This window comes from Silene latifolia, chromosome 5 (genome assembly GCF_048544455.1).
Source record: "Silene latifolia isolate original U9 population chromosome 5, ASM4854445v1, whole genome shotgun sequence".
Classification (NCBI taxonomy): Eukaryota; Viridiplantae; Streptophyta; class Magnoliopsida; order Caryophyllales; family Caryophyllaceae; genus Silene; species Silene latifolia.
In genome coordinates, this window is record NC_133530.1 from 66,558,866 (window position 1) to 66,572,473 (window position 13,608).

The 13,608-nt window shown below is 36.5% G+C and overlaps 1 protein-coding gene across 1 annotated transcript; it reads left to right on the forward strand.

Annotated features, from left to right (window-relative positions):
- The first annotated feature begins 3,001 nt into the window (after positions 1-3,001).
- LOC141657485 (proteasome subunit alpha type-5-like) lies at positions 3,002-9,653 on the forward strand. Its single transcript, XM_074464735.1, has 10 exons — positions 3,002-3,313; positions 4,937-4,976; positions 5,075-5,156; positions 5,289-5,369; positions 6,346-6,459; positions 6,566-6,667; positions 7,503-7,561; positions 7,647-7,749; positions 9,132-9,197; positions 9,284-9,653. Exons 2-10 carry the CDS (start codon positions 4,963-4,965, stop codon positions 9,374-9,376), a joined length of 714 nt encoding a protein of 237 aa, XP_074320836.1. The 5' UTR covers positions 3,002-3,313; positions 4,937-4,962; the 3' UTR covers positions 9,377-9,653.
- The last annotated feature ends 3,955 nt before the right edge of the window (positions 9,654-13,608 follow it).

Consider the following 13,608-nt stretch of genomic DNA (forward strand, 5'->3'; position numbering starts at 1 on the left):
AATAGTCAAAGAAACAACAGTAACCGAATGATTAGTGAACGTAATAATATTAACAACGGTATGTCGTGGAAGTAATAATATCAACGACGGGAGAATAAGTGAATGTGTCTCATATAATTTGTTGACAAATTTTAATCTCATCATAATTTCAAGATATATCATAGAACAATATATTATAAATCGTAAATGTATGTGTTAAAAAATACTAACGCAATTATATTTCATAAAAAAAATAAAATTTAAATGGTAAACAGAGGTAGCCCGGTGAGGGGTGGGGCACCAAACCTAGTTAAATGTAAACTAAAGGTACGGATGATAATTACCATAAGAAAATAAAATATTTTGTCAATTTTTTTTCAAGTATACTTAACTAACTCAGTAAATACATTAGATTAAATATAAGTTAGAAGTATATATTTAATAATTATTATAAGTAAATATTATTTTAACTCGGATTTTAACATATTAATAACAAAAAAGATACATATTTAGCAAATAGATGGATGTGTCACAATGGTAATAGCAAGTGTATTGTGCACCAAGAGGTTATGGGTTCGAGCGTCATCAACCACATTTTTTATCTAAATCAATTCATTTTTTTTCTATATATATTATAAGTGAAATATTCCTCTAATTGTTTATTTACTTAGACTCTTAATATGTGCCCACGTTAGAAAAACCGAAATATTTAATAGTCAACTAGTATAGATCTCGCGCGAATGCGCGGTTTTTTAGATAAGAATATTAAAGAAAGGGAGGGAGAGTAGAGGATTTAAAATCCGGTGTTTGAATAGTAAATAAGGGTGGAGGGGGAGAGATTTGGAGGTATCCATTTTCCCCGCAAATTAAAATCTCTTCATAAGAGGCAAAATTTAGAAGGAAGTTATATCCAAACACCCACATCCCATTTGTCCTCCCCTTCCCTTACCCCCCCTTTGTCTTTTTTTTTTCCCTCTCCTCCCTTTCCCTCCACTTTTACTATCCAAACACACCTAAAAGTCCTAAAAATCCTAAAAAGTAAGATGAATCTCTCGATTCTCTTCATTTCCCAGCCTTCTTTTCCTCCTCTCTTAGAAAATATATCTTCAGTCTTTTCTCTTCTTTTATTTTTTTAACTTTTTTAAGATTTAATTGTTATTACTTTTCATTTTTAACACCGAGAGTTATTTACAATCAATATAGCTTTAGTTTCAAGGTTTAAAATAAACAAGAATTTGTACAAAAAAGCTTCATGAGGTTTAATTTCATGAATTGATTTTAGCAAAACTCAATGAGAAATTGTTTTGGAGTATTTGTTTTTTTTGGTTCAGTGTTGTTCGAAATGCAATTTGAATCTTCAAACCTCTTGTATTGATAATTAGCAAAAGGTTGTAAATTTTTTTATTAGGTGCATCATATTAAGAATGGAGATATGCTAACTTTCCTTTGTCCGTCTCTGTTCTTGCATATCTTTAGCGTTTTTTTTCTCTCATCCAATGTGACTCATTTTCTTTCTTTGGGTTTGCAAAGTGTTGCAAGACTGTCTTTGAGAGTGTTAATTTGTACCCTTTACTCCCTTATTTTTATGATTTGGGTAATTTGATGGGAAACGAAGACGTATTTCGATTTTCATTAATTTTACAAGCCTTTTTTTTACGACGATGCGCGATTTAATTGACAGAAAATACATATTCAGGTCAAATTCACGAGAAACCCAAGCAAATTCGTGTGAAATACACGAATGAGCCCTGGCTCAATCGTGTAAATCACACAAGAAAGCCCAAGACTATTTGTGTGAATTACACGAATGAGCCCAAGCTCCGACGTGTAATCCACAAAATAGACCCAACCCTGTTCATGTGATTTACACGAATGAGCCTAGACCTATCGTGTATGTCACACGTTTTAGACTAGGTTTGTTTGTGTATTTCACACGAATGAGTCACTTTTTATCTTTATTTTTTTAAAATAATTACTTAGTTTCGGTAATCGATTTATTTAAGGAAAATATTGTAGAACCTCTGGAAGACGACGAGATTATAGTGATAATTTTATATTTGAATATCTATTTAAGATAGAGTCCTCTGAATAATATCGTCAAATGTGAACGGCATGAACCGTACAAAAGTAGGACAAAGGATCCTGAAAAACTGCAAAGGAAATAAAAAAAAACTAAACGGTTTGAGTGTTCGTTTGCAATAAGAGTGATAAAAAGAAATGGAGGTATATGGGTAGTTGCTCCGAAGCGCGGGTTGCACAATCACAAATTTTGAAAGATTCTTGAGGGTCATAAACGTAGAACAAACTTACATGAAGAACACACAAATTTTATTAAGCAATATTGACAGTCTCATAATACTGGGGATGATTAGACATGCATTTAAGCTTAAGTTCAGCTACATTTAACTTAGTTCATCTCTCAACACACTTTAGTTCAGTTAAGCCCCATTTAATTTAACTAAACTCACTCCAATTTAAGTTCAACAACTTTCATCCCAAAAGAAAATGATTTCTTCTTCAATTTCTTGAAAATCTTTCTTATTTACATTTTAGTTCCAAAGCTTTTAAACCTTGATACTCCGTAATAAATAAATAAGTTAAAAATTATAAATACTGATAATCTAATACTAAAATATTTAAGTTTATCATGAAATATATTTCATTAAAATAAATTTTAATTCAAAAAAAAAATACTCCGTCTCATACAAATCACAAATTCTCATTGAAGACATGCCATATCCGTCACAAGCTGAAGACGGATACCATTTTACCTCACAAAGTACCCACTTTTTCTCTCTCTGCAACACTATTTATGTGGTCCCCTTTCTCCACTAACCCATTTTGTTACCATTTTATCTCACAAAATATCCGTCACAAATGGTAACCCGTCACAAGGGAGACCAATTGCATACAAATATCGACAATATGGTCAAACTATAACACTGGAGGCTAGTACCATTTTTTTTTTCTTTGTGTGATTAGGAGTATCCCCTTATCCTTATGCACTATCCGTCTTAAACTTAAGATGAGTCAAATATTATATCACTTGTGTATACAAGAAAGGTACATACTTGACTCGTTTTAAGTTTAAAACGGATAGTGCATTTGATATTTTATTTGTAAGAGTCTGAAATTGACCCCTTATTTAAGAGACGAGAGTCGTTACTACGACGGAGAGTGGAGACTAGCAGTCAAGCAGTGCGGGGAGTATTTCTTTCTGCGCAAGACATTCTTCCTTTTTATTGTTCCTTAGAACTTTAAGCTTTAAGAAAAACACAAGCTGAGTAAGTTTAGTGCCACATTTTCTCCGTCGTCTCTTTGTCTCTCTCCTCCGGTGCGATCTCTTTTCTTTCCTTTTTTCCTTTTTATTCTTTACTTGTTCAATTTCCCAACTCTGTCCAAATACTTGTTTGATTTGATTTGATTGGATCGCATTGAACACCTTATCAATTCTGTTTCTGTAATTATCATTTCTCTCTTACATTCCGGAAATCTTATAATCGCATGCCTAAACTCTCGTATGAGACGGTCTCATAGTAATTATATTTTGGATTAGCGACTTAATGGATGGATTTTAAATTACAAGCTACTAAAGCAGTTAGTATTAGTGAATTAGGAGCAAGATTTGTGCTTTAGAATACCTGCTGCACTACTTGCCTTACTTTTAGGTTTAGGTTTTCTATCAGTTCAATTAGGAGAGCCGGCTGACGCGGTAAGTGAATGCTTTAGCTTACTAACACGTTGTTTGGATACAAATGCGAAGGGGAAACAAAGGAAAAGGGATGGAAGGAAGGCGATGGTGAATGGAGTATGGAGTATGGGTTTAAAGGTACCTTGGATGTATTTTGATTAGGCGATCCCTCCCTCAGTCTCTCTTTCCCTCCATTTCCCCCAATCCATACCAGCCTTACTTCATCATTGTAACAAGACACCGAGACCACATTATATAATGTGTAAAGTGTAGGTAGTGTTGGCTATGATTAGGCGACATTAAGGGTGTGTTTGGATTGAGAGAATTGGAGGGAAAGAGAGGGGTGGGAAATGAAGGGGTTCAATTTCCTTTGTTTGGTTACAATATATGGAAGGAGGGAAATAGAAGGGGAGGGAAATGAGAGGATTTAATTTCCCTCCTTTAGACCAAACAAAAATCTTTCCATCATTGGCAAGATTTGGAAGGAAAATTTTCTTTTGACTCACATAGTCACATTGCATCAACATCCTCCATCCATTCTACCATCTCCCTCCTTCCTCCCCTTCCATCTCCCTCTCATCATTTTTCTTATCCAAACAACCATAATTCCTTTTCCCTCCCCTCCCTTCCCCTACCTTTCCCTCCCCTCTCTCCCCCTCCCCTCCATTTCCCTCCTAAAATGGTATCCAAACACACCTAAAGGTGACCGATTATGCAAGTCAGACAAGGTTTTGTTTGGGATGTGGGCATAGATGTATTTTTGGGCCACTTGATAGCAAAAATCTTTGTGATTGCAACTTGAACATTAAGGCTACTCAATATTTAGATTGATCAGTGTATGGCACTAGGACTTATGGCAAAGTTGATTCTATTGTTACCTAATTTCAAGCATGTATTACACGTAGTTTTGTTTTACTAGGGTGATTAGTTTGGTGATGCAATTCTAAATTTGGTTTGCACTTGTGTGTTGGTTATGTGGTAGCAATGTTTTTTAGAGATTCGAACATAGAAAACCCACTTCTTGTGCAGCTCTTAAGTGAAGCTTTTAGCTACAGAATTTTAATAAGGTGGATGCATCTCAGCGTGTAATAGGACTCCTCTTACTTGCGTCTTTCCTTTACTTGTTGTCTGAACTATCACATGAAATTATGTTTCATTAGTAAGATTGATTGCTGAAGTTCTATATGTGAATATATTATAAGAATCTTCAAATGGCTCTATGGCTTTCAAAGAGATATTTAGGACTCCAATAACTCTCTTTTTCAGATATTTGATTTTCTGCGGTGATCAAGATGTTTCTCACAAGGTAAAGTTACGCTTTCTTTTGGTTTGATTTTTTGAGATATAGTAATTATCACTTGAATAATTTTGCGTTGGGTCATATGTATCATGTTTCAAATAAAGGACCGAGTATGACAGAGGAGTCAATACTTTCTCACCTGAAGGCCGCTTGTTCCAGGTTGAATATGCAATTGAGGCCATCAAGGTAATATTTAATAATTTACAGCTTTCATTAGTTAGACGTGTTTTCTTGCATTGTATCTGCAACTGTCGAATAATGAGCGGTCAGCCAGTAGATTTGTTTGCTTACGGTATACTCATTTTTGTTCACCTACAGCTGGGTTCAACTGCAATTGGGTTAAAGACTAAGGAAGGAGTTGTCCTTGCTGTGGAAAAACGCATCACCTCTCCCTTGCTGGTATAAAGTTCTTTCCTCTCTTAATGTTATTCGCAATAGGGGTTGATGGCCTGCGCAAAGGAATAGCTTCTTTACCTGTTGCATTGGTTAGAAAGTTAATACTCAAACTAGATGATTTTCTCTTAACTATTTTAGTATGCACTAGTTTCTTGCCGTTTGTCTTCAATGTTACAATGGACAGCATGACGCCGATTTTTAGGATGGACGAAATGGTGTTTTGTGTATGTTCTTATTTGGCGCATTAATGTATTTCCCAACTCTTACATCCATATAAACTTGAAGCGGGATGAAAACAGTAGCTGATGATGCCACTGGTTGATGGCTATTTGATTTTTTTGTTGGGAGAAGGGGAAGGACGGGATGAAAATGTGGCTGGGAATGGGGGAGAGCGGTCTGGTAGTAGGAAACAAACAACACTTATACTTGACATTTGTGTTACTAAGATAGTCAGGCTTGGTGAAAAATTCGCAGCTAAGTCATTTTGGATGTGTTCATGATAATGTAACTTAATGTCCTCTACTCAAACTATGTTACTTATACTCAGCTCCAAGTGTCATCAAAGGCAAAGTTGCATGTTTTGGGCCTAAACCGAAGTGTCGTTATTGTAGTGCCATGTCCAACACGCAGCATAGTACGCCGTACATGGCGTGGTTGCATAAGATTGAACTCAAAGATATGTTTGATAGATCATAAATCCCTTTTTGATGAAGGAACTCTTAGAATTCAAGAGGAGTTTCAATTTTGAAACTTTAAAATCAATTTGTTCTGTAGATTTACACATTAGTTTTTTAGTGTAGAAGTCAATTCTCTTTTCTTGATTTACGGTTGTTCATTCAAGTGTCATTCAATAAAAGCCTTTATTCAGTGGCTGCCAAGTGGTGAGGCAGGGATACCAATTTCACATGTTAGATATTGAAATTAGTCCCTGTGATACAGTATCATTAGAAGAAAGTAATAAAGCATCAATTTCTTTCAGGAACCTAGCAGTGTTGAAAAAATCATGGAAATTGATGAGCATATAGGATGTGCCATGAGTGGATTGATTGCTGATGCTCGGACCCTTGTGGAGCATGCTAGGGTGGAGACCCAGGTACCCTGAGCCCCTGACAACCTGATACTATGTTACAATGTCAACTTGTCCTTGTCACTACTATTAAGTAAAGGGATGACTTAGATTTTACTTTCTCGTGAAACAGAATCATAGATTTTCATATGGGGAACCGATGACAGTTGAGTCGACTACCCAAGCTCTGTGTGATCTAGCACTGCGCTTTGGGGAAGGTGATGAAGAGTCCATGGTAAGTTAATAGTTTACCCACTTTGTGTGTGCATTTCTATAAGATTTTGTTTATATGGTGTATTAGCGGAATAGGTTTCTCTTATCATCTATAAGTCTCTACGTAACCAAAGTTGGTTGTTGAGGGGTAGGGACTCATCTACGTACTAAACAAGCAGTGAAGTGTTTGATTCTTTGACTTTTACGACTGAGAGAAAATAAAAAATAAAGTTGGGGCCTGGAAGGAGGGGTGGTTGGTGGTTTCCATCCATTAATATCCATTCAGAAGGATATCAACTACAAAAGACATGATATAATACTAGACAGCCCTTATGTTTTTTCCGTCATTTTCCTCTCTGTAGAAACAAGTCAATTTATGATATTTTGGTGCATTTACCAATATATCAAAAGTTCGAATTTTTATTTTAGCGGTATTTCCACTAACTGTCCGTTCATTCCTGGAAAAAAATGTAGGAAAACTTATGTTTTATAAATTCGGTGTATGTATTTATGAAAGAAGAGGTCACAACTCACTGGAATATAGTTTAGTAACATGTAAAATATCAACTCAAATTTCATTTCTTAAGAAGGGAAGATATAATGCGCTTGGAAAACTTTTGGAAATTCTAGTCGCGTAGGCCCTGCCACCTGTTAGGTTACATTCCGACATCCCCATATGACTATATAGCATTTTCATACCATGACTCCAGCTATCGCCTACAAGGCCAGCACACACACTGACACACACAAAAATCATCTATGAGCAAGATACATAGATACTCCTTCAAATAGCTGGAGTGTTTGGACTACCTAACATCGAACTAGCCTCTAACACGATTTCTCTTTTATTGATGCAGTCTCGCCCTTTCGGTGTGTCGCTCCTCATTGCAGGTCATGATGAGAATGGACCAAGCTTGTGAGTTTAATGCCTCTTCTATTTGATGCTTTTCCATCTAAAATAGGAGAAATATCAATAATTTTGTAATTTGTATTCTCTACAGGTATTACACCGACCCATCTGGTACATTCTGGCAATGTAGCGCAAAGGCGATTGGTTCGGGTTCCGAAGGTGCAGACAGCTCCTTGCAGGAACAATACAGAAATGTATGTCATTCACCTGCCCACTTCTTCATTAACCTCAGTAATTCCATTGGTCACTTTATAATTCGCAGGGGTAGCTTTAAGTTTACACTTCCATGTTTTAGATGATAAAATGACAATCTAATACAGAGTAGTTGAACCCAAAAGTCTTCATAGGGGATCTAATTAGTATGTTTTAGTTGAACCCAACAATTGTTTTTGCACCCTTCAAAATTGGATTCAAATTTTGCACGTGTGAGTATGACCCACCTTCAAATTTGAATTAGCTCCATTTGACATCTGCATTTGTAAAATATTGCATCAGAATCAAATGCTCCAGTTTTAAAGAACTAAATGGAGTATACCATAGTAAAGCAACAAAAGCATTGTCAAACTGACCAGCTATTGCCGAGGTGAAAGAAAGTCTCCAATTGTCAATCCTATAGGAAGTCTGATAGCTGCTACACTCTACCATAAACTATGTTGTCTTGTTCACACACTTCATATAAATAGTAGGAAAGTGCATCATCAGATAATCTTTTGGTTAGAAAAGTTGAAGACTGTTGGATCCTAAAGAAAATAATGGCAATAGGAGAAAAATGTAAGAACAATCTGTAAGTTTAAAAAGAGCAAACGTATTTAAGATCCCATAAACCTATCATCTGCCGATAATCTTCCGCTATCATCATCTATGATTTGCTTAAGCAGATGCACGTGGTCTGTTCTCTGCAAAGGAACTCTTAATAGTACTAATGCATGGCTAATAAGGAGGAGCCATTAGACACTTTTCTACTATCATAATTCATCAAGCCTTAGCCCAAGTGATTTTATATGTTAAATTGACAAGACATCGATTGTGCTTGCTTGAGATTTATGTTACTTAAAACACTTCACTTTGTTGGTCTATCTCATGTCCCATACAGCCATACCGCAATACGACACGACACAACGTCTCAACACCTCATTTTTAGACCAAAAACATGAAGCTTTTTTATAAAACGATCGTGTGTTGTGTGTGACACTTGTAGCCGAGTCGTAATAACATCGCTTAATACATAAGGAGGCCTACAGCAATACTGGTAGGCGGGTAGTATGTCATATCACAGATAGAAGACCCATATAAAGAAGTTTTAAACATCTCTTCACCATGATTTCTTTGATTAGCTTCCGTAGTAGCAAATTTAGGTATGATATCCCATAAACCAGTTTACCCATATAATAAGTAAACGAACATACGAATGCACTACCCTACTAGAGCAGAGTATGCAGGAGGAGTGGAGGATCTATGTTTTTTTTCTGTGTTAATTGATATAGTACATCTGGGATTTCTCTTCTTATGGTAGTGTCTGGGACTTCATATTGCTTTCATTCAATAACTTCCGACTTCCTTTTGCTTTCATCCTCAGGATTTGACTTTTCAAGAAGCTGAGACAATAGCTCTTTCCATTCTGAAGCAGGTTATGGAGGAAAAGGTAGCCATTTTTCGTGCTTTCTGATATCTCTTTTAGATTTTGACAAGTTACTTGCGGTTGTAATTGAATCTCGGTATTTTTTGTAGGTCACTCCAAACAATGTCGATATTGCAAGGGTTTCTCCAACCTACCACCTGTACTCTCCATCTGAAGTGGAGGCGGTGATTAATCGACTGTAAGGAATTCCTCACCCAAGTTCATCTGTTGATCTTTTAGGCGTCTGATTTTGCCTTCAGGGAATTTCTTTTGGTGATTAGTGTTGGAGAGTTCATTGACTTCTCCCTCTCAGATTGTTGCTAGAAGCTGTTTTCATATGTTATTCCAACATTCTAGTTCGGTTTTATGTCTTAATTGCACCATAGTTCAATACTTTAATTAGCTTGGTTAGTTCAAAGGGGATATGGTGCTGTTCCTGAAACTGAAATGTTAATTGTGAACTAATGGCTTTTTCCAGACTGTTGTGGTCTTCTTCTCTGATGTTTCTTTACTCTGTTATAAAAAGAAAAAAAAATGAATACACCCGAAAATTTTTACTCCCAGTACTCTATCCATTTGGCAACTATCAAAATATTGCGGTAGTTGAATTTTATACCTTCTCTTTCTCCTTGGGTTTTAGGCAACACAAAAAATGGACTCTTGTATGTATTTTTACTATATTACCCAGCCCACTACTGCTCTCCCACCTTCTCGGCCACATCTCAACTCGCTTACTACATTTAATCCCCCCTCGTTCGTCGACTAGTACGATATGATAGTCCAGCCTTCTTGAGTCTTGACCCTCGTCTTTTCCTTGATTTCATCGACTTCGATTAGGGAAAGGGCCTTCTTGACCACAAATTTCTCTTCCTCGTTCCTTCAACTACTGTGACCAGTCTCCCCTCCCCACTTTGGGTATCCACTCTGACCAGTTGAAAGGGGTGGGTGAATGTCAAGGGGTGTTTGGGATAATCTTTATTGGGACGTCCTTGTCAAGGCGGGGGGGCAGGGCAGGGCAATGGTGAGAAAATATTTTACGCTGTAATAATGTATCGTTTGAACATAATTTCGGTTTCGATAAGTTGAGTTTAGTGTATTGATTTAGTTCAATTATATCCGTTTCTTTTTATCTTATGTTCAGTTAACGGTATATTTATTTAGTTCAATTCAGTTTAGTTTGTTTCAGTACAATAACATCAGACTAAAAGTCTTGTTTACCCAATTATTTACAAACTGAAAATAGATTGTTTTATGTTATAAAGTAAACAAGGTGGGGTAATACTAATCACAAAAAAAAAAAAATTATTAAACTTGTGGTGGCAAATTTCCTACACAAGGCCATAAAGAGCGGACTTTAACGCCGAAAAAGCGTGTTTATGATCCTTGCCATTTTCTTGCACTCCAACTACTAAAAATAAAAGTGGTTATTGAAAATGATTTGTGTTTGATTTGTTTTACTGCCCCAAGTCTAAGCAGCCTTACAAAGTCATCCTTATCGTCCGCCTGCGTTTGTATTATCTACTAAAATCAATTGTTTCCATACGACCACGCCTTGTGCTTTACAAATACCATGGGCCGTCTTCATTTCACAAATTTAGTGTAGGTCCCATTTTTTAAATACAATTTTAGTTATTCAACTTCAGATTAGTTTAACTCACGAATATCTGGAATCGAATAATGAATCTGAGAGATTGAATACTAATAGTTTGATGGGAAACCAAATATTTAGGGAAGAGGAGAGGCATGCAATTATTAAACTTGTGGTACGCACCAAAAAAAAAAAATTATTAAACTTGTGGTGGCAAATTGGTCCTACACAAGGCCATAAAGAGCGGACTTTAACGCCGAAAAAGCGTGTTTATGAGCTTTTGCACTTGCCATTTTCTTGCACTCCAACTACTAAAAATAAAAGTGGTTATTGAAAATGATTAGAAGAAAGAAAGTGTGTTTGATTTGTTTTACTGCCCCAAGAATCCTAAGCAGCCTTACAAAGTCATCCTTATCGTCCGCCTGCGCTGCGCCCCTTGTATTATCTACTAAAATCAATTGTTTCCATACGACCACGCCTTGTGCTTTACAAATACCATGGGCCGTCTTCATTTCACAAATTTAGTGTAGGTCCCATTTTTTTAAATATAATTTCATCCAATTTTAGTTCTATTCAACTTCATTCGTGTTGACTTGTATGACCGTATTGGCTATTGGGTCAAGTTTAACTTCCCATCAATAATATTAATAATAAATGTTATTAATTTTAATAATAATACCAATAATTATAACAACCACAACAACAACAATACTAATAATAATAATAATAACAATAACAATAATAAATAATATTATTATTAACATTAATAACATTATTATTCATTTTAACAACAACAACAACATTATTATTCATTTTAATAATAATATTCATAATAATTAATAACATTATTATTAAATATAATAATAATAATAATAATAATAAAGAATAATATTAAAAAATAGTATTATTGATAACAAAATTAATAATAACTATTAGATTTAAGATGAGTAAAAATAAATGAAATGAAATTAATGGAGTTTAATCGAATCAATCAATGGATTGAAATTTTGACTAAATGAATTATCCGAATCAATCGAATCGGAAAAAGAATAGGGCTTAGTGTTTTAGTAATTCACTCCTACGGAAAAGAATGGCTAGTGTTTTAGTAATTACATTACAAGGCTACACCCATAACTGTGAGCTAAAGTTCATTATGCATCAGTCTTTCTGATTCTTTGGAATTGCTCACTTTTTAAGATTTGTGATTACTATTTAGATATATTGGGATAATTGCTCAGAATACGAGGGATTATTGAACATATGCAATGCAAATTAGAATTCATTTCAACCAGTTGGCTGTAAACAGTCGAGATTGTTGTATCAAGCTGTAACGGACAAACCATAAATTATTGAATTTGCCATGTTAATGGTACATTATTAAATTTACCCAAATCATTCATGTTTCCAAAAACTATACTTTTAACATACATACATACACAGGTACACTCATACACAAAGCTACCAGTTTTGATCGGAATTGGACAATTGAGTTGAACTTTGCTGAAAAATGTTCATCTCCAATGCGCACAATGCGAGACTCGAGAGTGTAGTGTCGGTATGCGCTCCTATCAAATAAACGATATGAAGATATGAGTTGTTCCTAAATTAATTTGTAGGTTTGCTAATTTGCTAGTATCCCGTTCCTATCATTTTCGTAAATTTTAACACCGCCTAATTTCAAATCTTGATTTGTCAACACTTCAACAAATACGTGTTCCTCCACGAATTAAAAAAATAAAATAAAATATTACTCTCGTCTCCAAGCATACAAAACTAACGAAAATCCACCGTCATTACAACCACCTCCGCTTCCGCCAAAACTCCCGCTCGACCTAGCGGTTGTCGAAGACGACCCTGACGAGCTTCGCCCACAATCACTACTCTCCTCAGCCCACTGCAATACACTCGAGCTCGACCCCGCAGGAGACAATGCCACTGCAGAAGGCGAGTTTTTCCTCATCAACTTTTTCTCCGGTCCCACTATCTCCGGCCAAACCCCACCATCTCCCACCTGAAACACAAACACACCATTCCCGCCATTACCAAAATTCCCGCCATTATTAACCCAATTAAAAACATCCCAATAAAACTCAATCCCAACTCCATTAACAAATATCCTCTCATTCCCTCTAAACTTCCACGCTAGTCTCTTCACATGTAACACCGTCTCATCGTCGAACTTCACCTTCATCGCCCCTCCAGCACACTCGATCTCCACCCGCCGAGTCGACCCCGCCAAATCAGCCCGAGTCGAGTAGCTCCTCCGCCCGAATACGTGCTCCCTCCTAGACACCATCGGCGGCGTGACCAACTCACCGAGTCGACTCACCCCGAGTCGCCGGGTCAACTCCCCTGCCATGTCCCCAAGAAAGAACTCAACCCGACCGTCGCGGACAAGGGCGAGGTAGAACCTCGAACCCGGCTCGGCCGATTTTGGCGGAGTCGACTCGGCCCGTGTGAAGTCGTAGTAGACCTTGACCTTACCGCATTGGGGTTGGCCATCGACAAGAATAGATTTGGAACCCGGACGGTTTCGGAAAAGCGAGAAAGTCGGGTGGTGGAGGGATAACGTGACGGAGAAGCAGTCGGGGACGTGCAGAGTTAGGGTGTGGGAGTTAGGTGTTTTAGACCAGGTGAGTGTAAGGTAAACGGATGCGTCGAGTAACCGAGTTAGATATATGCATGTAATCAAACTTTGCTTAGTAGATGAACATGTAGAAGTTGTAGATGTACTAATATGTGCATTAGTTTTACTAGTAATTGGACTGCCAGGGTTGCTAAAACACCCTTGAATCATGATTTATTAGAAATTTGATTAGTTGTTCATCAAGTGTATGAATAATGTAA